The sequence below is a fragment of the Pituophis catenifer genome, unplaced genomic scaffold, assembly GCF_029215685.1.
Source record: "Pituophis catenifer annectens isolate HBS135680 unplaced genomic scaffold, rPitCat1.0.hap2 SCAF_6, whole genome shotgun sequence".
Taxonomy (NCBI): Eukaryota; Metazoa; Chordata; class Lepidosauria; order Squamata; family Colubridae; genus Pituophis; species Pituophis catenifer.
The window spans coordinates 45,092,963-45,119,012 of record NW_027256886.1 but is presented as its reverse complement, the minus strand read 5'-3'; the positions used below and the strand labels follow the sequence as shown (position 1 = coordinate 45,119,012).

Here is a 26,050-nt window from a genome sequence, read left to right as displayed (position 1 = left end):
TTCTTATCAGCGATTTTATGAGGTTCTACAATAAAGTAATTAAAAATTAACTCTAACAGGCTTCAGGCACAATCCTTCCTGCTTTTTATATGACCCCCTGCTTCTCATTTGACATTTCTTTATTGCACTCTCTTCCTGGGGATTAGACATTTCATATTGATAAAGTGACATAATATAAAAATAGCTTCACAGCATATAATTCAGGGTTTTCATGAGATCAAAACATTATATGTCAAATAGTATCTATCATAAATGTTTTGTTTTATTGTCCAATAAAAAACCTTTGAAATGTTAATTTTGTTTTTTAAAGGTAGAAGTAGTGGATTAATTATATTTGCAAGGCATTTAGTTATACTTCTGGTCTGACCGCTAAAATACCCTTGTAAAATATGAATGGATTTTTCATGTGTACGTGTCAGAACTGCCACATATATATTTAGTTCAAGACCAATAGTCATTCCAAACTTTTGAAAAGCAAAGGGGAGCTGGGTGCAAGACCCTCAGATGATCCACTTAGCCTTACCAAGGTTGAGCTTAATCCTGTCCCTCTCCATCCAGGACCCATGCTGCCTCCAGACGTTGACAAAACATTTTGGCAACATGACTTGGCTGGTGCAGGGTGGAGAACTTTAACTGATTATTACTAGCATAGTAGTGATATCTAACCCTGTGCTGATGCCATCCTCTTTAGTTAAGTCTCATGTAGACATCTTTCTCTGCTTTTCCTTGCTTTTCCCTATTACCAGCTCTGACATTTATATGTCTCTCTGAATCTTGACTCCATCACACCATCAGCAATTTATCCTGTTTAATTCAATGATGTATAATTTTAAAGTAGAATTTGAGAGTTTTATACCTATAATGGACTTCAATCAGGTTGGTTCTCTCTATAAAGGGAGAAAAAACAAACCTGTTCTCCGTCTCCCCTCTATTTAATTTGGCTCTTGAGGCATCAAGACAAAATGGTAAATAAATTCCATGTACCACAAATCCCGCATATTTCTTCATGTGCCATAGTAAGCGAAAGATCCTAAAAATTAGTGCAATAATTACTGCAATAATTTCTATGCAGTTAATTTTTACTTTGGGCCCTCTATGTTCAAATGTCGTGTCTGCAAGTGTCTGTGTGTTATCTATATTGTATCGTACTAAATATTCAGAAGGCTAGGGAACACTCTGCTTGTCTGACCATTGCCTTGATAGCAGCTCTTCCTGTCCTCCAAGGCCATCCCAATGCGTTCTGTACAAACAGGCCAATGAGAAGTAAGTAGCTACAGCCTGCTTATTTTTGTTGGAAAATAGAACTTGCCAGTAGTGCAGTGAACAATGGAATGCTCTGCTTGATCTCATAGAAGGATGTGTGTTTTTATTTTATTTTTTATGTATAATGTACTGAATTTAATTTTGTTGTACAAGGTGCAATGATAATAAAGTAAACTAAACTAAACTAGTATCCTGAAAGACATGTATGATTGGCTGAAATTAACCCCAATACCATTTCTACTAACAAAATGAGGAATATATAGCTATTATTTTCGTCAGAAAATGTGCCAAATATCTCTTGGTGTTTTCCTCACTGAAGCAAAACATGAATTCATGACACACCTAGAAAAACTCTTCCTCTATCCTTTCTCTTCCTAGCTCAGTAAATCAGCTAATGCCTGAACAAGCTTTTTTTTTGTTGTTGTTGCATATTTTCAGAAGGATCCTCTGGAATAGCCCTAAACTGCAAACAAAATTCCTTCTCTCTAAGCTCAAGCATAGCCAAATTACCCAACCCTCTCTCTAACTCCAAGTGCCTTGTTTTGGACTTTTTCTCTAAAAAGTCTATCCTATTGAACGGACCTGTTCAATTTCCTCTGAAATCTTAGCCAATCTTTCATCCAAACTTTTGTTCCTACAGTCTCAAACTTAGCTTCTCGAGATTGTGTCAATCTTTTACTCAAGTTATCAAGATTGCTTTTATCAGGTTCAATACTATACTTTTGTGGGAAAAATGACCATGGATAAGTTTGTATACATTACAGACAAAATGGACAAATTCTCCACCTGAAGGCTGCCGATTCTGGTTCTGGTATCCATTTTTATTATGAAAATTCTATTTTTAAAAAATAAATGTAATGCACAGCATACATTTTTCAAATCTATCATAAAATGAATTTTTAATTCACTATTTAGGAATTAATTTTAAATATCTTAAACTTTGGAATTGAAGAACAAAGTAATTATATAACATAAATTGTTGATTAAATCACTAAGTAATTACTGGTTTAATTTCTGTGAAAGTCTAAAGAGCAAAACATTGCTCACCTGTTCAGATGTTTGGAGATATGATAATGCTTTAGATTGGGCAGAAGTATAATCTGTTTATTATTCCTTTCTCCCCCTCTTGCAATCAGTCTTTTGCTGTTTTATGCTAGTCAGAAAAATGTAAATACTGTTGCAGAGCAGGTATCACAAATCTACGCATAATAGAATCTTAACTAAAATTACAGGATTAATTCTTAACTATGAATATTGTCTCAATTTACCAAGACTATCTTTTAAATTTGTCTAAGAGGTATGCCTAATTCATATGTGCATATATTTTGTCAGTTCTTTAAACCAGTGGTCCCCAACCTTTTTATCGCCGCGGACCAATCAGCCTTTGATAATTTTACCGTGGCCCGCTGAGCGCGCACAGGGGTGGGGGCTTTGGGCCACACGTGCGTACCTGCGCGGGGCTCTCTTCCCTGGAGCCTTTGCGCACGGCCCAGGAGCTTTTGCGCACGGCCCAGGAGCTTTTGTGCACGGCCCAGGAGCCTTTGCGCTGCAGCGTTCATGTCCCCCGGCCGCTGTGCGGCCCGGTGCCAGGTACTCCACGGCCCGGCACCGGTCCGCGGACCGGGGGTTGGGGACCACTGCTTTAAACTATATGCTATGGCTACCAGATCCCAGCTGCAAAATTCTGGACTGCTACAAAGAGATACCTAAATTGTCAGCTATTTGCTACCATCTGGTGGTCATTGGGATTATTGTAGGCCTTTCTGGTAGGCTTGATCTGTATTTCATTCCTATGAGATGATCCATTAACTGACATGGTAAAATGCAAAATTTGAAATTATATCAGTAATATAAACAGTATTACATCAGTCACAGTACAGTTTCATTAGCAAACAATTACTAAATTACACAGTTTGATTTCATCAATTTATTTAACCCAGTAAACTATAATTTACAAACCACAAGGGTGCACACCATATAGGCTGAAAACCAGATAAATTACATTATGACGTAGCCTCCTGATGGCAACCTAGGCCAACTGTGTGTAGTTTTTGCCTGTAGAGGCTACACCACATTCTGTGTACTATACTGTGTAAACCACAACTTCAGAAGTAGTAAAAAAGTATTATTCATCCCTTATTACTGCAAAAGAAAAGTTAGGGGGAAATGTCCTATCTCTTTGAGGATATAAAAGGCTAAAATGTGTTTTCCTGATTTAGGCAACTGAAGTTTATACTTAACCACAAAGTCAGGAAAGGTGAAGGAAGGTTTTAAAAAAAAAAAAAAATCTTGGCTTTCACTGACTTTCTAACACAGTAGATGATCTGGCATTTAGGAATGGCCTTTTTACCAATGCAGGCTTAAGGAAATACGAATAAAACCGTCCAGGAATCTCAACAGGAATTTGAAGACCTGCAGTAAGGTTTCATGTCTTTTTAATGAAGCTGGTTTTCACAGGCATCAGCACTTTCTTTCTTACTCTAAAGAACATCTTTGATGCCACAAGTAATTAGAGGAAATATCCCAGCTAGAATATTTTCAGAAATATGTTTGAATACCAGTGAAAGGAAAAAAGAATAGAAGACAAAGTCTATTTAGAGATTTACTTTATATTTTTCTGGTTCCAATATCAAATGGGTCTTTAGTCTGTCCTTTCCTGTATTATTAATCAGCTACACACTTTTGGGGGAGAAAAAAAATCTTAAAACTTTCAAAAATATACCAGACTTGACACCATAAGCGTGATTGCTCTTATTTTACAATTCAGCTAGGAGATATTGTACGAAGACCAGGAATGGAGATATAAATCTGGGTATGATCAGCATATTGATGATACCTCACTCCCAAACCTTGGATCACCACATCCAGTGGCCTCATCTAGATTTTGAAATAGGAGGCAAGAGAACTGAACCCAGGGGCACACTATAAAGTAGTGGGATGCAGGTTGGATCTCTCTCCCCATTATCAAGACTAATTGGAATTGACCCCAGAGGAACAAGAAGAACCAGCACAAGAGTGGCATCTACTCCCAAGTCCCAAAATCAGTCCAGAAGGACCCCATGATCCATGGTATCCTTCTGGACTGATATTATCAAAGGCCACTGAAAGGTCAAAAAGAGCAAGGATGTCACATTGCTGCCATCTCAGTCCTAAAACCTGGCCTGAACCCTGACTGAAAAGGTCCAGAAAGGTCCAGATAATTCGCTTCATCCAGGATCTTCTGCATCTGCAATGAAAATATCATCTCCACAACCTTCTCCAAAAAGGGAAGGTTGGAGCAGAGGTAAAATACTCCTGGTTTGGACCGGATCAAAATCCCTGCCCCCCCCCATGCCCAGCTGAGCCCCGCAATCATCAGAGGCTTTTTTCCTTTTAAATGGCTCTGACGATCCCAGCTGAGTTGCCTGATGGAAGAGGGTTTTTAAAAAACACTCTGACAATCAGGCAATTCAGCTGGGATCGTCAGAGCCTTTTGAAAGCATTTTTTTTTACAACCTCTTCGCTGAAGAGGTTGTAGAAAAAATGGTTTTAAAAGTTAAAAAAAAATTGGCCACGCCCACCCAGTCACATTACCCCACCACCACCAAGCCACGCCCACAGAACCGGCAGTAACAAATTTTAGATTTCACCACTTGGTTGGAGGCTGGATGAAACCTGTCTAGACTGGTTGGATCAAGTAATTGGCCCTTCTGGAGAGGGTGCACCACCGCCTCCTTGAGAGCCAATAGAATCACACCCTCTCTCAAGAAATGATTAACCACTACCCAGACCAAATCAGAAGTCCCATCCCAGCAGCCTTAACCAGCCAAAAGACACATCTAACAGAGGTGGCCCAAGTAATAGCTGCAAGAGCCTTGTGCACTTTCTCAAGCAGTCCCTTATAAGACATTTTCATTTGCACCCAATGACAAAATATTAATCAATTAAGCAGGACAACTAAAGGCCATGATTTATTATTTTATATGTTATCCTATTTCAAACCATGCTGTCTTTTCTTGTGTATTATTTTGTGTGAATTCCAGGCTGAATTTTCCATTTTTATTTCAAAATTATACTGTAAGGCTAAATAGCATGCACTGCAACTTCAGTTGCCTTCTTTCATTCATAGTTTATCTGGATCTTCAGATTCAAAGTTGAGATTAATGGCATAATTTCAGTTAGAAAGGTAGGTGTACAGCATGTATAACTATGCCCCAAAAGGCTATTTGCAGTTTCAAAATTAAAATAAATTTTGAAGAAAGATTTTTGTTCTTGGGTACTACATATGTGATTAACCTCAGAGAGGTTGCTAATCTTTATAAGTCCCCTCTGAAATAAACTAAGTACTATATCATTAATGAAAAATAAAAAAATCATAACTGAACAGGGATTTTCAATGTGGAAATTTAATTCCTTTATTCGGTGCAAGGATGTATCTGTCTCTCATTTACAGAGCTCCATAAAATATGTTTTTGTTGAATTTTCTGCCCATAAAAATCATTCCCAAATTATAATACTAGAATGCATTTTGGCTTCCTATTATGCTCCCTCTCTTTACTATTCCTCTTTGTAAGTCAATTCATTTTTTTTTAATCCTAATTTTTCTTATTACCCAAACAGTAATATGCAATTTGGACAGCCATATCTATCGACTAAAAAAAGTAATAAAAATGTAAAAACTAGAAGCATCTTTCTGCTTTGCTTAATTTCAATGAGAATAGTTGTATTTATAATATATTAATATATTAATTATTAATATATTAATATTAATTATAGTATGCTATTTTCATAATTATTATTATAAAATGTAATATATATTAATATATTAATTTTAATTAATTAAGCCATGGAAATTAAGCATATTCTGTTATCCAAAAAATACCAAAAGATAAAATTAAACTACCAGTTGTATACATCTAAACATTTTGCGATAAAACTTCTAATTGGTAATTGATCTGCTTATCCTTTTTAGAAAGGATTTATTTTTAGAAAATTAATTAGTTTTAGTTCACATACTTTGTGATTACATTTGAGTCAATTATTAACAGCTCCAGAAATCACCAGGAATCAAATAACAAAGCAGCAATAAGCAAAAGTAATGAATGTACAGCAGATGGGGCTGTTGTATATTTTAGAATTGCATTATGGAACAGAGGTATACATTTGCAACGCCAAATCAAACAAAGGACTCTCAACCATGCGTTGTTTGTTTGTTTTTTTTTGACAGAATAGGAAGCGTATGTACACACAGAAATGTTATATTTAAATTTTCTTTAATAATGTTAGCTGTGTTAGCTATCATAGACATTTCAAAGGATTGGCAAAGTATTTTTAGTTATAGCTGATAGAGAAAAGAGTTAACCATTGTAAAATGGCAGTAAATGACAAAATATTGTGGAAATTCATGGAGAAAGTGTGTTGAAATAAACAAAAACAGCTATGAATTAGACTGTGCTTCTGTTCAGTTTTTATATGAAAGTCAAAATTAACTATCTCATGAAAAACAAAATAAGTTGAATACATTACTTACAAAATGTGCATAGGAAAACAAGAAAAAATAAGGTTGACACGAGACCTGAATGACTGGGGTTTGAATACAAACGGAAGTAACCAAAATTTCCTTGGAGTACCTTGGAGTAACACTGGACTGGACTCTTTCCTATAAGATATATCTAGAGACCATAGCGGCAAAAATCAATACTAGGAACAATTTACTCCAGAAATTATGCGGAACTAAATGGAGAGCTTCAGCCGCCACCCTCAGGTCATCAGCACTAGGACTGGTCCACTCTGCAGCTGAATGGTGTGTCCCTGTATGATTTGAAAGCTACCCTACTGTAAGCTAGACATCAGACTCAAAAACACTATGAGAACTGTAAGTGGATTAAAGCCACTCTGACTTGCTGGCTTCCTGTTCTGAACCATATAGCACCGCCAGCTTTACGAAGACAAGTGCAGGGGTGTCAAACTCAAGGCCTGAGGGCCAGATCCGGCCCATGGGGTGCTTAGATCTGGCCCGTGAGGCTGCCCTAGAAACAGCAAAGGACCAGCCCATGGTGTCTCTGCCAGTGAAACGGAGGTCAGGAGGCCCACGTGCGGGCCTCCCAGGCTCTGTTTTCAGCCATGACAGCCTCCTGCCGCCCTCTGCCAGTGAAAATGGAGCTTAGGGGGGCCATGTGCAGCCCTCCCGAGCTCCATTTTCACTGGCAGAGGGCAGCAGGAGGCCGTTGCGGCTGAAAACAGCTCGGGAGCCCATTTTCACTGGCAGAGCAATTGGGCCACGACAGATGCCGCTGACATGAGTAAGCTGGTCATGCTCACCCCAGCCACGCCCACCCCGGCCCCCGAGGTCAAACACAACCCTGATAGGGCTCTCAATGAAATCGAGTTTGAGAGAATACAGTGAGAGAATACAGAAAAATTATGAACAAGTCACTCCTAGCAGCATTATCAGCCATAAGGTTCAAATCCAGGAAGCCCCACTGGCACTTGCATAACGTCTGCTCAACAACTTTAAGATTGATGAAAAACGTCACTGTATTCATGACAAAGGATAAAAAATAATTCTAGCTATTCTATTCTCTTCTATTTAGTTTTATAAAGCAGTCTCATGTTTCCTTTCTCTTTTGTTTCTAAAGTTAAGGAACAACATTGCCTATCAGAAGTTAAATTCGACTATTGCAAGACTAACTTATAAGCCTGGATGGGTGGAAAGTAGGATTTAATAACATCTCAAGTCTAGCTCTTACTTGACATTTTCAAAATTAATCAACAACCAATTTTGTAGTTTTTTTCTGATAGCAAAACCTGAATTAATCTATATATCTAAGGCAGTGTCTATATCTACAATTATATTTCTCTATCTATATCTGTACCTATACATGCATACATGCACGCAAGCACACACACACAGTATTAGTTGCTTCAAAGTGCAACCATTGTGCATTCTCCAAATTGTCTTTTGCGTAAATAGTAAATTCACTTCATTTCATGCCCTATCTTTCTCTCATATATGCAACCCAATTAGAGTTTATTAAATTGTATCTTATGATTCTAGAATAAATTGATTGTATAAAGCACTTTCAAACACAGGGAAAGACTATACTGTCCTTGGCATTTAATTAAAATCTGCTGTACTCTCAAGTCAATTTGAAAGCTAAATGCAAGATTAGATGCTATGCTGGAGATAAAACCACAAGGCTATATGTTACAACCCAAGGAGAGTATATCTGCAAAAAAAGAAAATGGCTACAGATAGCGTCTGTTGAAATCCTAACTTTAATTGAACAGCTGTGAGAGACTCCTTTAGATTATCTATCTGAATGAGACTCATTTCCTAGGACACAGATGTTGCAAAGGACATGGCAACAGTTTACTGATGTAACTACGTCAGAGTTTGGAATAAATCTATACCAGTCACCCATCTTCCCTTCTCTCCATTCCTAAGGTTTTCTTTTCTTTCCTCTTCTGCATTCAGGAAGCCAGATGGGAGGGTGGGACAATTTCCTTATCTGACAAAGAAATTGATCACTTGCAAAGATCTAGTTGAGTTATGCAGGGGCAAGACTGCAAGCTGCCCTCTCTTTCTCTAGATTTCTACAGTAATTATAAGAGAATTTTACCTTAAATTGTATTTCTCAAGGTAGACATTAAGCCTTGAATGAAAATGCTTGTGTTTCCCTCCACATATATACTGTGCATACTAGATATTAGAAAAATCAAGCTTGGGCACTCCAGGGGATGGCATTTAACTTGCATCATGTTACAGGGATAAAGTAACCGGTTTGCACTAGGCTTTATGAGTTAAGCATTTAGCAAATCTCTAAATGGATTCTATTTCTTATCTAACAAATGTCTCTGAGGCCTTCAGCATCTCCACCTTTCCTAACATAAATCAATAGGCATGTTATCTTTCTAGGCCACACAGCTGTTTGCCTTCCTTGGATGAATCTGGAAGAGAGAACAGAAATCTTATAGATAGACCAGCTCCAAAATCAGGCTGAAGGATAAAGGTCAAGATCCAGTTAAGCACACTGGATGTACTGAAAAGATCCTGGGGAATATGAAGCATGAGTTCCTCTTCAAAATATACTACTATGGATTGCAAAACTGCTTCTTTCCTTTTTCAGAGTTTAAGCTTCATTTACAGTATGTTCATCAATTTCTCCCAAATACAAATTTATACAATCCAAATAGGTTTATACATCAAAATAACTAGGTAGCCAGATCTATCCTCATCATTTCCTCAATATATGTGTTTTCATAGCAAGGGGGAGAAAAAGCCGGTCACTATGAGGAGAAGCTATTAGGCCATTCTTTAAAAGCAGTTTTAAAAGCAGGCTGAAATGAAGGCAAGGAACCCTTGAGTTTAACAGAGATGGAGGATAGCTAGAGTTGGGAGGACATATATGGAAAGAGTTCTTCCCAGTGGGAAACCACCCATTTCCCTATGAGAATACAGCACTGATATGCCAGCAATGGATTGTTGACACAAACCAAATGCAGTGAAGATCTAAATCACTTTGGAGAGTATCTGTGAAATTCAGTAGACATATTGCAATCTGGAAAATATTTTGTTCTCATTCCTCAGCTTTCTTGGCCAGGTTATTCTTCGTACAATATATTATTTAATATATATTCTTCAAACTTCAGCTTTTGTCATAATTTTATAAAACAAACACACGGCAAGCTATAATAGCTGGCAATATGTTCCTGCTGTATCACATCTGTTTTAAAAGGTACTATAAGATACCGGCAATTAGGGAGAATTTTGGTTATGATGATCAGTCTATGATATTTGCTTCCTGATTCATTTGCTAATAAGGTTTGTATATCTTATTTTGGGACTTTCCTTGGAATCTTCAATCACAAAATAGCTCTCCTTTGCCAAATAAGGAATAAAAATACATAGAAGATGATGAGACTGATTTTTGGGCTGGTAAACTTTAAATCCTCTGTCAGAGAAACTGGCAGATACATTTCTTTAGAAGCAATTATTCAGTAGCTCTCCCTAATAAGAATAAGTTTTTAAAATTCTGCACACTTTCTAATATGAAAGCCTTTGTCTCATATTATCTCTGCTCCTCTCTAGAATTTCATTTACAGTATATCTTCCTTTCAGAAGTTCTGTTTCCACAATGTACAAGAGCAATTGTCCCATAGTTTTATCATTTTGCTTGTGTGTGTGTGTGTGTGTGTCTGTCTGTCTGTCTCAGTAATTGTGCCAGCTTAAACTGGTTGCTATGACAGCTGATCCCTATTCACATTGTTACAGATTTACTAAATGGTGATATTCTTATGTACTGGGTGGAGCAAATGTTAAAAACTCTGCTAGCTTTCTTTCCTTTCTTCCCACTATATGTCACCACCAATTGCTTTCCTTAATTTAGGAGGAGGCTTCAGGAGGACCTGAATTTTAACATACATCTTGATCAATATACAGATTGGTCAAAAGTCACTCCTAATTTTTTTACATTATACATAAGTACCTTCAAAATAAGCCTGGACAATACCTGACAAAAAGGATGAGGACTTTATAGTGAAACAGAAGTTTAGAAAACACAATCTTTATACCAGAACAGCTAAGGACAAGTTAAAACTGCTTCATCTATGCCTTGGGGATGAGATGACAAATTGGGAATAAGATAAAGGCAACATCATGTGGATATATGGCAGTTTAAAAGAACATCCTGGTGCATAATTGTCCTACAGCTTATAGAACATTCACAAGTTAATTCTCTACCAGATTTGCATAGGACAGGATAAAACTTTTTCTGCATCAGTTCAAAATATTTTGCTCATGAGTTGGAGATAGTATATCTGAGTGTTTTCCCCCTCAAGAGAATGGCTAAGTTCCCATATTATACTAGGCTTTAACTAGCTTATTGAATTACCCAAAAGGGCATAGTTGCCAAAACCATCATGACCAGTATAAATCCAGCCAAGGAATTATAGCAAAAGAACACAGATAAAACAGAAACTCCATGGTATCAACGTAACTTCTTTTTCTGTTTTGTTTGCTTGCTTGCTTGGTAGACTTATACAATTTGGGAGGGGGAGAAACTGCCCCATCCAGGTATTCCTTTTTGCCACCAGTTGGGATCATGATTTGCATATGGACTAGGTACACATGACACACTAAACCAAAAGCAAGCAAAGCAACTGATGGCTTTGTGCAATTTTTGAAAGCAAGAACTGTTATTTACTCTAACACACTTATGCAGATAGTTCAAACTTTACCCTTAGCCCCCCTCCCCAAAGATGTCCCAGTCAAGTCACTTTGTTTTAATAAGACAGACATTAATCACATAATAGAGGTAACAGGAGATAAATGCTCACTTAGATACTTTAAAAAACAGCTGCAAAAGCTAATTTCATCCTAAACAGAACAAATAGTTTTGGAACAAAACAACAGTTATATTGGATCCTTTCCCCTCCCCTTAGCAGAATTGAGAAGGGGGGAAAGTAGGTAGTTCTCATTCCTTAAGTAAGCTCTCTTGCAGCAGACCAGAACTGGACATAATGGGCGAAAGGAAAAGAAACCAAATTAAAAGCAAGATTTTCTAAAGTAAGCAAGTTTAAATATGTTTCAAATTGCAGACAAAGAAGCCTGCCTTCTTCTCCAATAAAAATCAATACTTACTCTCCTGTAGGCCAGCACTAAAATATATAAGCATGGATATCATAAACATGTCCGTTCTATTGTAAGGGATGGAGAAAAAATGTCATTTGCATAGAAATATACCACAAATGCTTAATTTACATAATATACTAAGCCATAAACTATGATTTATAAACAGGATTTACACAGGATGGTAAGCCCAAACCAATCATATTACAGTTTAGTAAATGTGTAGATCTAAGCAAAAAGTCATAAAAAATATTTTTCAAAAATTATCCTCTATCTGGAATATATGTCTATCCCTGTTATGTATTTTTTTCTCCCCTATCAGCTTACTGATTATATAGCAGTCTTCACCATTCCTACCAGTGGTGAAATTCAGCTGGCTCTATCCGGATTGTGCGATCCGGTAGTGCCGGCAGCGGGAGGTTCCGTCCACCCGCCCAGACATCATCACGTCCCATTTTTGACTCCCTGTGCATGCGCAGAAGGCTCTGCGCATGCATAGAGGCGCACACGAGTGTAGCAAATGCATGCGCACACTCACATTTGCAAACCGGTAGCAAAGGTAAGTGAATACCCCCGATTCCTACTGTGTAAATCAAACACTCAGCAGTCTTTTACCTATTCTAATACAACTCATTAAATCAATATAATAGATCAATAAAATTGCATGTTAATACTGTAGCAGAACTAAAATACCAACAAGCATCCAATGTGTATTTCCTCCCCCTTGCCCAAATATTCCTTACTGATTAACTTAGTTTTTTCACAACCAAAGTTTAATTATACACACATCTATTTTGGTAGATATTATATTAAATTAAAATTCAAATAAAATATTCAACATAAAGTGTAATTATATAAAACACATCTATTTTACAAGCATGATACTTCATTAAAGTAAATGGAATGTGGATGTAGAATGTATAAAATGTATGTTATACATTCTACATCCACATTCCATTTACTTTAATGAAGTATCATGCTTGTAAAATAGATGTGTTTTATATAATTACACTTTATGTTGAATATTTTATTTGAATTTTAATTTATTATAATATCTACCAAAAATTAAATATGCATAGAATATTATTAAAAACATGTCAGTTATTCCAATTATTACTGTTTATGAAAACCAGCATTACCAAAAAGATAATAAAATAATATAATTTTAATATTATAATGAAACCATTTGTTATGATGTAATTCCTGTATATAAACAAAATGTTTGCAATTTTATAAGGAAATCAGGAGTGTTTTTTAAAAGAGGATTATGAAAAACATTACTAGTTAATGAATTGACATAATGAATATATTTTGAATGCATATTATAACTGTAGCTCTGCTTTTAATTGCTTTTAAAATGGCCCACTATTGTAAACATGAAGTATCTCCAAGACTCTCCAATATCAAATCAACTACTAGCCGATTACTTGTTAGGTAGAGAACTGCGTAATGACACCATGGTGAATTAAAGAAGCATAGCAGCAATGAAAATGTAGGAATGTTTCTTAAGGCCAAACCTGACAGCAGATGTATCGCCATAAAGAAATATATATAACTTAGCCCTTTTTTGGAAATAAATTATACATGCACTAGATTTGTTTCATCACAGTTTATATTCACATAACAGATTATGCAACAAGAAATGGGGGAAATAGCAGAATTCTGTGAATGTTTACTTCAAAATAAATCCCATTACATTTATAGATTTATTACTATGTACAAGATTATAGTTTAAATACAAGCATTGTTACAGAACAAGGCATGCAAGCCTTTTTTAAAAAGATGCTTGCTTAAATTAGGAATTTAAAGCAAATCTAAGTAAACTCCCAGATTTTTACTCAGGCAGACTGTGTTCTCATTAACTTAAGATAAGATTGGAAGAAACAAAGAGTCCAGACCTTGAAAACGTGTACTTTCCTTGAAGTTAGATATTCACTCTGAAGTCCTCAGAATGTCAGTGAACAGATTTTGCAGGACAGAAAAGAATACTACTTAGGAAGTGCAATTGTTAAATAACACCACTCTCCTCCACCACTCTGGACTCTTATCAATGATTGAATTATTAAATCACAAAATTATACATAGAAATCACACACAGGTTAATTCACTACCAGCACTGTATAGGATAGGATAAAACTTTTTCTATATCAGTGGACATTTTACTCATGAATTAGAGGTAGTATGCCCTGAGAGTTATCCTCTTCAAGAGAATGGCTAAGTTCCCACATTATACTAGGCTTTAACTAGCTTGTGGAATTACCCACAAGGGCAGTTGACAAAATCATCATGACCAGTATAAATCCAGCCAATATTAGAGATATAAGTAATAAATATGGGAACTTCAACTACACCTATACAGATAGTTGTTGACTTACAACCAAAATTGGGACCAGAACTTCTGTCATAAATGGTTGTGGTCATAAGTCAGACCCAGTTATAAAAAAAAAATGTATGGTGGTCATTAAACAAATTACATAGTTAATAAGCAAATCCAGCTTTCCCAATCGGCAATTTTTGTCAAAAAGCAAAAAAAAAAGGTTGCAACTCAAGATGATGCAGAATGCTGCAAATGGCTATATATATAAACCAGTGGCCAAATGCCTGAATTGCAGTCGTTACCGTGTGGTGGTGGGTTGGTCATAAGTGCAAGTACAGGTCCTAAGTAACTTTTTCCAAGGCCATTGTAGTTTCGAATTATTAATTGAACAATTATAAGTTGAAGACTATCTGTAGGTTTTTTATGATCAGTGTTCTATACTCTTCTATATTGTGTTCTATCAGTGTTCTATGAAAAGCATTTACACTACAAGAGTTTTCAAACAGCCTGAAAAAAGGAAAAATTCACCTCTTGAAGTACTCAAAACCAGAACAAGATGAATTTGATTATTTAGAATGATGTTAATTCTTAAAGAAATCAATGCTACTAAAGAGAAACAGGCATCAACACACAGAAATTGCAATTTAATACACCGATGTACCTACCCTCTTATAAAGGTAACATTTGTAATTTAAAAATTGTCCACATTTCCAGATCAGAATCTTGTAGAACAAAGCACATATTTTGTGGCATTACATCTGGGAGATGACTTTTGACTCAGTCTTATAGTGCATCTGTAGAACAGGGAAAGGTATTCCATAAACCCCCACTGTGTATTTTCTTCCACTCTTTCCCAGCTGTTTGTTACCTCTTACAAACTCTTATCTTCATTTCAGCAGATGGGTCAGCTGATCACGCAAATTTGAAGACTGTTCAACACTACAGAAGAGTTTAACAAGTGGACATGGATATTTAGATATAATTGCTGGAAAAAAGACTTCCACAACGTAAAGGTGTTTCAGAATAAAATAAGGGGGCATGTGCTGTTTTTATTCATTGAACTCCAACTCCTTTTCCCAAATTATGTAATATAATGGTGAATAGACTGGAATAATGGGATATATTTTATTTTTATGTGTAACAAACGTTACTGTTTCAATATTTAATATAGCACTGATTAAGGTAAAAAGCTTACAATTTACTTATAGCAAGAAATGTGGCCTAATGGGCAGTTGGGAGGCAAACAAATTTAATAAATGTGAATGAATACAAACAAAACGTTAGCTATAATATCTAAACTATTAGATTTACATACTACATATACAATCTTTTGAGTACATATAATTTGCAGTTCACATTTTTCTGATAGAAAGGGAGGAAAAAACAAGGAAACTAAGATTAAGTACAATTAAAAGTCATAAAAGGGATGCTTACTGGCAGAATGAATTTGACCTAGATTAAGTCTAGTTCTTATATGATACCTTTCCAATGCAATCATATGCATATTTACTCACGAGATAAATGCTATTGTGTGCAATAAAGCTTCTTCATTACTATACTTTTTCCAAATTGCAAGCTTCAGTAATAAAGAATCTCTCATAAAAATCAGGAGTACCAAAAAAAAAAAAAAATGGCAGAAGAAGATGGGAAAAGGCAGAACAATTGCAGATCTGATTTACTCAGCTGCTAATTCTTGTCACCACAAAAATCACCTGAGCTTTCATAGGTGATTTTTTTCCATATTTTAATATCTTCTAAAAGCAAGGTATTTAATGTAGCATTAAATCATTGTGGTGTATATTAATATTTAATATTAATATTCAGTATTTAATAATACATAAAGTGCAAATTAAGCCAGCTCTGTAAAGAGGCAGCATAATCCTAACTCTATTGAATTTGCAATTTAAAAAATATCCACACAAACAAAATGGATGCGAGCAAATTTTGAAAAGCAGTAATAAAGATTTCTGGAGTAGATAATCTCCCAATCAAATAGAAACAGCGTACTTACTTTTTTTGAATAGCTTCTTGCCTAAAGGTGGGAAAAACACAATGTGAGTTGAAATGAATTTTAAATTGATAAAAAGAATGCTGATTTATTGCTGAGGATCCAGGGAAATCAAACAGACTAGAAATAACTGACATATTTAGATTGTTTGTAATGATGCAAATAAATCTGTGTTGTGAAGAGGACAACTGAGGGCAGCAATTTTTTATGTTGTCCATCAGAGCTCCTTACTGATTTTCTATCCTTTGGGTTGGTATCCAAGAATGCTTGTACCTTGGGCAAAGTGTTCCAGTGTTAGGGAACTTAATATAGCCCCAAAGCTGCATTGGATTGCCCTATCCTACAAAAGTAAGTAGTGGGGCCTTGGAAAGGGATACATTCATTGCATTCCAACCCTCTGGCCTTTGAACCAAATCCTGCCCTTTTTTCTGTTCGTAAACAAGCAAAGGCATGCTATGCTTTACATCCAGAAGACAGAGTGTGATTATTTTTTTTTCATTACCTGGAAAAAGAGGCTTCCCATGCAAATCAACTATGAGGGAAAAGACTTGCTTCCAGCTGTCATGTTCCTGATGGATAGGCCTTATTCATTTATTTGAATGTATTTCTCTGTGAAACAATTCATAGAGCTGCCCATCTTACCAAGATTAGAACTGGAAGCTGGAGTTTCCCAGCACATCCCAGATAATCTTTACCAGGTAAGTCATTGGATACATATGGGATCCTAATATCTGTGTGTAGATTCCATAATGAGGGAAACTGAAAAATTCAGATTTTTTTTTCCCAGTTTGGGAGGGTAGAGGACAAAACAGGAATATCCCTAAAAATACAATTTTCCAAAAATCAGGGACAAATCTTCCTATTCTGCATAGATTTTACTTCTGTAATGCTTCACTTCCTCCCTGAAATAATGCAATAACACTGACATTAAAACATGTAAAATGCTGATTTCTAACCACCACCTTGCAAAACTTATTCTATACCATTCTCAGTTGTATTTTGGCTGTAGTAGGAGAGCTATGTTACTCTATAATAATCAATAATAAGGAGGAGTCTATTAGAATCTTTTCAGAATAACAATGTATCTGACTAAAATGAGAAAATCTACATAAAGGCTTATGCCCTTTAATAAAACATTTAAATTTGAAACTATACTACAGGGTTTTTTTTGCATTTATTTGCATTTCTAGGGACTAGAAATCCCATCAAATATAGTATGTATGGTGTGTATACTTACTGGTACTGTAAGTGAGTAGTTATAATAGCCATTTTTCTTAAACTCTGCAAAGAGATAGACATAAAGTAAAAGCTTTTTCCCTCAATGAAGTTATCAATGCTATCAACATTTGGCATTACATGATAATGACAAATAATCACATATTAAGTTCGTCTAGCTCTCATAGTATTTGCTGTTTTGAAGAAAACATGGTGTTTTGATGAATCCCTAATTTTAAGATAACTGTTTTCACAACTGTTTTACTTTTTCTAAATGAGATGATGATAGTGACTTAATTAAACTCTTACACAAAATTGTTTTCTCCCACTAGCAGGATTAGCAATATAGACAATAATCTATCTGGGTAACTACCACCATTTGTACACTACAATTCAATACTATAAAAATGAATAATGTACTCATAGAGATTTTGGTTAGTGATAAAGATTTTCCTTGGAAAAAATAGAAAAAAGCTAAATAAACTGTTTGAAAAACGTAAAGCTAGGCATCATTCCAGAGTCTTCCAGAGTCTTCCACAGTCTGATGCCCTTCTACTGTGCTAGACTACAATCCACATATGCCTAAGGCAAAGTCACAATAGTAGGGAATTATGAGAGTTAAGAATCCAAACCGATCAGAAAACATCAAATTGGAAAAGGCCTCATTAGGTTGAAGCCTCAAAATGTGATCTGGGAGTTTAACATGGTATCCATGAGTACCAAAGTGACGACAGATACAATATATCACAGAAGTGAGTACACCCCCTCACATTTTGTAAATATTTAAGTATATCTTTTCATGTGACAACATTGAAGAAATGACACTTGGCTACATGTTAAGTAGTGAGCATACAGCTTGTATAACAGTGTGAATGTGCTGTCCCCTCAAAATAACACAACACACATCCATTAATGTCTGCTGGGAACAAAAGTGGTCAGGCCATCTTTCTGTAGAGCAACAATTCATTTTTTCAGATCCTCAGAGAGTTCATTGCCATGAGGTGCCATGTTGAACTTCCAGTGACCAGTATGAGAGAGTGAGAGTGATAACACCAAATTTAACATACCTTTTCCCCCTTCACACCTGAGACCTTGTACCACTAACAAGTCACATGACACCAGGGAGGGAAAATGGCTACTTGGGCCCCATTTGGACATTATCACTTAGGGGTGTACTCACTTTTGTTCCCAGCAGACATTAATGGATGTGTGTTGTGTTATTTTGAGGGGACAGCACATTTACACTGTTATACAAGCTGTATGCTCAGTACTTAACATATAGCCAAGTGTCATTTCTTCAGTGTTGTCACATGAAAAGATATACTTAAATATTTACAAAATGTGAGGGGGTGTACTCACTTCTGTGATATACTGTACTTATCCCAATGTTGCCCACATTTCCAGTCCATGCTGCTAATTTTTCAGAACAGATCTTTTAATTTCAAAGGTGCAGCAAAATAAGTTTCAAGCATGTAAAAATGTCTCTGAACCTACATAAATCTAGGAAAATATGTTGCTGAAATCCAGTACATTTTTATGTATATCCTGAAGCTCAGAAAAAAACAACACAAAGCAAAATTAGGTGTAGATGGCAGAGAGAGATTTGATACACTAGATAGGATTTGTTTGTGTGTGTGTGTGTGTGAGTGAGTGAGTACACGTGCGCGCGCGCCATGGACCCCTTTTAGACTATGGAGAAGCCTCCAGACACTTTTAGAAAAATATATTTAAATGCATACAATTTAATACATGAATATAGGCTGCATTACAAAGAAAATTTATTAGTTATCAAAGTATTTTAAAAAAAAACAAGAAACAATAGCAAAAACATAACAGTAATATATGTGAAAATAAAGGATTTTTTTCCCATCCAAGTTCCCACGGCCTCTGAAATCTACCCATGGACCTCAGGTTAAGAATTTAACCTTAAATTAAAGAATACGTGTGGAAATGCATATTGTTTTGTGTTATAATGATTTCTCCTAAGTTTATTTATTAAAATGACTAACTGGTATTATGCACAACATAAAAATATTTTCATTTTCAACCCTGAACTTGATATTTCCTTTTCTACATGTCCTGCAACTCCCACAGAGGTATGTATTTAATATTAGCAGACAAGTATTCTATTCCATACTTACATCTTCAGAGTGCAGAATGGCACCCTCTTGCATCACCATATTTCTGGCAGCCTGTCCTAGGAACTAAAAGACATGAAAGTCATAGGAAGAGATATAAACTTTACATTATCCAAGTTAGTATTCTTCCACTGTTATTCAAAGTTGACAATGCAGCTAATAGTGAGCTTTCAAGAGATAGTAAGATTTTGGAATTAAAACTTTATGAACTCATATTTAATCCAGAAGCATTAGCTTACTGGACAAACATTCCGAACCAAAGGGATTTTCTGAAATTATGTAGAATCTTCATAATAAATAATATATATGTGGATAAGTACTACAGGCTATTTCTGCTGCCTGCCAGTTGCCTGCAATTTGGCAGTTCAACTTTCACCAACTCAAGGCTGACTCAGCCTTCCATCCTTCTGAGGTCGGTAAAATGAGGACCCAGATGGTTGAAGGCAATATGCTGACTCTGTAAATTGCTTAGAGAGGGCTGTAAAGCACTGTGAAGCGGTATGTAAGTCTAAATGCTATTGCTATAAGTGAAACTTCTTGGTATAGCACAATATTTATGGTAATTATTAATTATGCTAATATACATAGTGATTTATAGAAGCCTTTTTTAAATTGACGGTCTCAAATTTCTTGATCATCAATTGGGCTAGTTCAGCAGACAAATCCTGAGGGTAAGCAAACTGTAAATTACTTGTTTGTGAATCAAGGATTGAAGTTTGGGGCTGGTGGAAGACATACCAAGCCAGCTTCAATCTGATGTCCTTCAGATGTATTACATGCAATCCCCACAAACACCTTTGTCATGTAAACAGGATGATGGGAGCTTTATACATCAGAAAAGAATAAAGATATGCTTACATTCAAACTTTCCCAGCAATTCCTTTCTGAAATTACTTTCAGACAAGTTCCAGCAATTGTGCAACACATATCCAGCACCATTCAATATTAATTTCTACTACAGGATCTCAGTGGGATTTACCACTTTTTCAGCTAGTTTGCTCAAAGGGGTGTGACAATATTGGATACATACTTGGGTCTTTGGGGCAGAAACAAATAGGCTTTTAACCTTAAGAAAGCAACACCAATGAATTTCAAGAATAAAACCTAAGTCTCTGTTCTTTCTTATTAGCTTGCTTGGTTAAATCAGCAGCAGAGCACTTCCACTATACATATATGAACTTTGTTCTTACAGGCAAAAGGTCTGAACTATTTGAGTTTTAAAATAAAGGTGCTAAGTATAATATCGGATGTCTGTAACTGAGCATCTAAACGTGTCAAAATCATCGGCTCCATCCCCTGACATTTAAGGGGAAGAATCAGTTGACCATCTTTATCCCATGAAACTAAGCGGCTCTAGGTCAGTCCTAAGTTTTCTAGCACTACAGTATTTTCCTTAAAAAGGCTGCCCGCCAAAGCATTCAAAGAGACTACAAATCCCACCATACACCGCAAGCCTCTTGTACCAACTGAAACCCAGTTCCGAACTAATATTTGGAGGGGAGCCACGTAGTCTCACTTACCTCAGCACTTCGGGAGCCCTTGAGCACCTGTTTAGTGAGAGCGATTATATCCGTACCGCAGTTGGTCACCTTTTCGGTCAGCAATCCTTTCACCGAATGCCCAAATCGTGCCTGAACATCCACTGCCATCCCTGCCGGAGTTACCGCCATGTCGCTATCAATAATCACAGAGGAAGCGAGAGAACCGCACCTACGGATAGAAAATAGGGTCAGAAAACATAGAAAAGCACCCCGAACGGGTTTTGGCAAATAAGGAATTGATTGCTCTTAGCTTATTCCATCTTACTGTAGTTCTTATTAGCTTTTCTGATGCAGAAAAGAAAGCTGCTTGCTTTTTATGTTATTTGCACAATACAGGAAATACTTTGTATATTTTTTAAAAATGAAAATATTTGTTTTAACCGTTTGCCCCAGAATTACTTAATGAAAAGCTAAAGACAAAAAAACTGATCGGTTCTCTACTCCACAGAGTACTTAGTATACATCCCAACAGCAAGTGTGATTGCTTTTGATTCAGCGTTTGAATTTGCACAATATATTGTATTAAATTGTTGCCTATTCTATAATTTATAGTGTTTGACTTCAGCTACCGGCGTTAGTTCAGTATGATATATAACCATCATTCTGTTTGATGTATAATTCTAATAAATTTGGTTAATTCAGTAATCATTGTTAAGTAAGTCATCACTCGGGGAAGTGTTTTCCTCAACCCTCTACCCACAACTTTATTGTAATTGTCATTTACTACACAGAAAATGGGAAATTCTGCTGCAGTCAAAGCCAAAAGTAATTCTGTATTTGCAGCTGCATCATTGGGTTGTATAAATTGGACAAAGGGTACTTTAATGTTTGAGAGTATTTTAAACCCTTTTAACTTTCTACAATTGTATATGTTGAGAGGACCTATATCAGTGATGGCGAACCTTTTAGACACCGAGTGCCCAGACTGCGTGCGCAAATGCCCCAATTGAAAGGTGCGCGTGCATGCACAAATGTGCATATGTGCGGACATGCACAAACATGCGCATGCACATACATGTGCACACATGCACGGATATGCGCAGATATGCGTGCATGTGCAGCAGAGACCCAAAGGCCAGCTGGCTGACAGGAGGCAGGGCATCCCAACACTGGCAGTGCGGCAAGAGGTAAGATCTTTTTCTTTCATGAGCTTCCGTTTCATCATTTGCAGGGAAACAGAAGCTCATGAAAGAAACGCCACAGAGATCTGACCTGGGGTGATGGTGTGTGTGCCAGCAGAGAGGACTCTGGTGCCACCTCTGGCACGTGTGCCATAGGTTCGCCATCACGGACCTATATACACAGAGGACCACCATGGATTTTTAAAAAGGCACAAGCATCTGTTTCACAAAATGCACATAAGTTTGTTTCTACATTCTACATTTTTTTACTTTATGTATTCATTATCCATTGTAGAGGACAAGGAACTGATTTTCATGAGGTTTCTGTTTGGATTTTTGTTTGATCATAACTGGAACCGTAAGATTTTAGTTAGCAAATCTTGATTAGTTAAAAAAAATGGTGGTAGAAACACCTAAGCAGTGTTTAAATTTTAATTAATATGATTATTTTATAACAAATATTAAATAATAAAGAGAAAATAATGAATTTACAATAAACATATACCAACAACTGTATTGGTCATTCTTGGCGTTTTTTTGTTGTTAGTTGGGAAGTCATGTCCGACCCATCACAACCCCATGGACAACGTACCTCCATATAGGATAAGCAAGGATTTGACTAAGTTTGAAAAGGAAATACTATTCTACCTATAAAAAGAGCTTGACTGGAGTGTATAAGCAGTTTCTAGAAATAAAAGAGTAACAGTTAATCTAATTGGTTTCAGTAACTATCTCCTAAAGCTGGTTCAGCATGCTCCCGCACACCGGATGGCACATATCATCTGGACCCTCTTAGGGGTATTGTTTATGTATCTACTGATAATTTCTACCTGGTGAATTGTATATATGAAGTCAGCATGCCCAGCCACTACGAGTGTGTTATTCACACTTTCTCCATTCACAGTAACTTTGAAGGCATGAACAAACCTTACTGTGTAGATCAAATCAAATCTTTATTATCATAAAGAAAGTTGGGTACAATTAGTAATTTTAAAAAGCTAAATATATATATATATATATATATATATATATATATATATATATATATATATATATGTGTGTGTGTGTGTGTGTGTGTGTGTGTGTGTGTGTGTGTGTGTGTGTGTGTTACATTGAAATCTAATTTTAAAGAAGTTAAAAGTATAAAACAATAGATATAAAACCAAGTCACAGTATAGAACACTCTTGAACATGAACCAAATACTCATTAGTTTATGGCATCCCTTATCATCTGATAGATTTTAAGTGCTGCTGGGCAGAATCTGGTAACATATGTTGTACAGTAGTGGCCAAAATTGTGGAAACCTTTTGGGAAAAGTGTATTTTTGAGGTTTGATGGCTAATAACACCACTTTTTAGGAGGAGTTTCAAGATAATCATATTCCACTGCTGGAATGGCCTGGAAATAGCCCAGACCTTAACACAATTGAAAATTTATGGAGCCGACTAAAGAAACTTGTTAGTCAGAAGCAACCCAGCAATACTGTAAAACCCAGTTAATAGAAACAATCATTCAATCTTGGTTTCACATTATAACAGCTGCAGAACTAAAAGACTAAAAACTAAAAGTCTTGGTTCACTCCATGGGAAGATGTTGTAAGGCTGTAATTCATGCTATAGATTACCCAACTAAGTATTAACTGACATGGTGATAATTTTTGTATATCTCATTTTTTTTTACATTTCACTTTTCTTCTTTATACTGTAACTGCTATTCTAATAGAAAATCCTTCATAAAAGTTATTGCATTACATTCTTGATTAAATTATCTTTCCATTGATATACAATTTTATGGTACTACTCCAAAAAAAAGTGGTGTTATTAGCTAGTTTTAGAAAATACACTTTTCCCAAAAGGTTTCCACAATTTTGACCACTACTGTAGTTGGGTGACTATCTGCAAACAGCAAGGAGGTACCAAATTGTCCTGTATACTTTAGGTATCTATGCAGTAATGGTGAGATGGGGCTAATACAAATGTTTCTATAATACTGGCAGAGATTAGAGATTGGAGATTAGTTAAGTATGCCACTTAACATGTACTCAGAGTACATGTTGGATTCATTGACAATAAAGGCTATATCCAATTAGCGCTTTGTGTCTGCTACATGTTGTTTAATGTGTGTTTTGGCCAAATCCTGTGCCATGCTGAGTAGAAGACCTGGACAAGATGACCAGGGGTCAGTGGGCGGGGCCTCCCACCAGTTTTACTACCGGTTCTATAGAACTGGTCCAAACCGTGGGCAACCCACCACTGAAAAAGATCCATGGACAAGATTTTAGTTCCCACTGCCTTTTTTCCATGTGAAATGAAAATCATTCCTCGTAGTTAATAGAGCAAGACCAAGGTGGGGGGAAAAGGGTATTTTGAACCAAAGGTTTAATATGGTCACCCACACTCTGCCCTCCCATTTTCATGAGGCCTGACTCTAGTCTCAGAATGGCATTAGAGACACATTTTGGGACTTGTAGGACCAATCTTAAAAATTTGGATTGAACAAATTCTAATGGTACAAAATTGGAGAAGGGGCCCAACTGGGTTCGCTAAAGAAATTATATTATTGGCTTGGCCTCAACCAACTTGCTTCAGATCTCCTAAAATCCTGTAATTTCCAGGGATGAGTTTTTTGGGTGAAATGATCCCTAGTCCCTGCAAACCATGACTACCCAGGCCAATTCAAGACAGTTCACAGGTATATTGATCTGCACAATCTTGGATGAGGTTGTTGATCATAAATATACTTCTACAAATTAATATAGCCTTTATCAGCAATGTTTTCTGCTTAGGAGTAAATAGTGGACAGAGGAATCTGGGAGTAGATACACTGAAGCAAACTGATTAATGGCAGGAAGAAAAATATGCTTGTATTTGGGCTTATTAATTGAGCATGAAAATATAATTGTTGTTGAAACAGAATTGCTCCTGAAGTTGCAGTAAACCTACTGGGAAATCACCAATTTTGGAAATCACCAGAAAATTACCATACTTCATTTTTATGGTATGCTGATAGAGAGTCAATACCATAGTTAAGAGCCTTTAGTGAAACAATGACTAAAGTGAAACTGAAAATTTTGTTAACTGTGAGATATGCATGCATTTCAATTATACCTTTAAGCATTATGTTTGGATTAGCATTAGATCCCATAGTTTACAATTGAGAAAGCCTTATCTGATTGCAAAAGAAGCCATCTACTAACTACGTAGTAGGCATTGTGAAATATTGTCATGCTTTGCTCATAGACAAGGGTCTATGCACCAAGATCAGAATTTCCATTGAACAGAAACCCCTGTGATTCTATTTTCTGGTATGATTTCTTTTTTCCTTTTTTTAACTGGCAATATAGATGCGGTAGCCAGTGACTAAGATGCTGAGCTTGTCAATTGAAAGGTCGGCAGTTCAGCAGTTCAAATCTCTAGTGCTGCGTAACAGGGTGAGCTCCTGTTACTTGTCCCAGCTTCTGCCAACCTAGCAGTTTGAAAGCACATAAAAAATGCAAGTAGAAAAATAGGGACCACCTTTGGTGGGAAGGTAACAGTGTTCCATGCACCTTTGGCATTTAGTCATGGCGGCCACATGACCACAGAGACTCTTCGGACAGCACTGGCTCTTCAGCTTTGAAACAGAGATGAGCCCCGCCCCCTAGAGTCGACTAGCTCTAGGAGGAACAACTAGCACATATGCTTTACCTTTACCTTTATAGCTTTCACGTTTGGTTAGTGCAGCTACCTGCTTTCCAGGAAGCTGAAGCCTCTCTCTGTTTCATTTATTTCATTTATTTATTAGATTTATATTCCACTTTTATTACTTTATAAATAAAGTAGCAAACAGATATAATAC

General features: G+C 36.3%; 1 protein-coding gene and 1 long non-coding RNA gene across 4 annotated transcripts in view; one reads left to right on the top strand and one right to left on the bottom strand.

Moving 5' to 3' along the window:
- Window positions 1-1,174: 1,174 nt before the first annotated feature.
- LOC139318091 (uncharacterized) lies at window positions 1,175-15,250 on the top strand. Its single transcript, XR_011600490.1, has 2 exons — window positions 1,175-1,263; window positions 15,086-15,250. It is a non-coding gene; the product is annotated as an uncharacterized lncRNA (long non-coding RNA).
- Window positions 13,467-26,050, bottom strand: part of BORCS7 (BLOC-1 related complex subunit 7) — a 70,116-nt gene continuing 57,532 nt past the window's right edge. For all 3 annotated transcript variants that reach the window (XM_070945354.1, XM_070945353.1, XM_070945352.1), the window contains 5 exons: window positions 21,071-21,260; window positions 19,554-19,616; window positions 17,435-17,478; window positions 16,201-16,221; window positions 13,467-15,128 (listed from right to left, as the gene is read on the bottom strand). In XM_070945354.1, the coding sequence (XP_070801455.1) occupies window positions 15,077-15,128; window positions 16,201-16,221; window positions 17,435-17,478; window positions 19,554-19,616; window positions 21,071-21,220 (330 nt within the window). In that variant the 5' untranslated portion in view covers window positions 21,221-21,260 and the 3' untranslated portion in view covers window positions 13,467-15,076. The remainder of the gene's footprint in view (window positions 15,129-16,200; window positions 16,222-17,434; window positions 17,479-19,553; window positions 19,617-21,070; window positions 21,261-26,050) is intronic.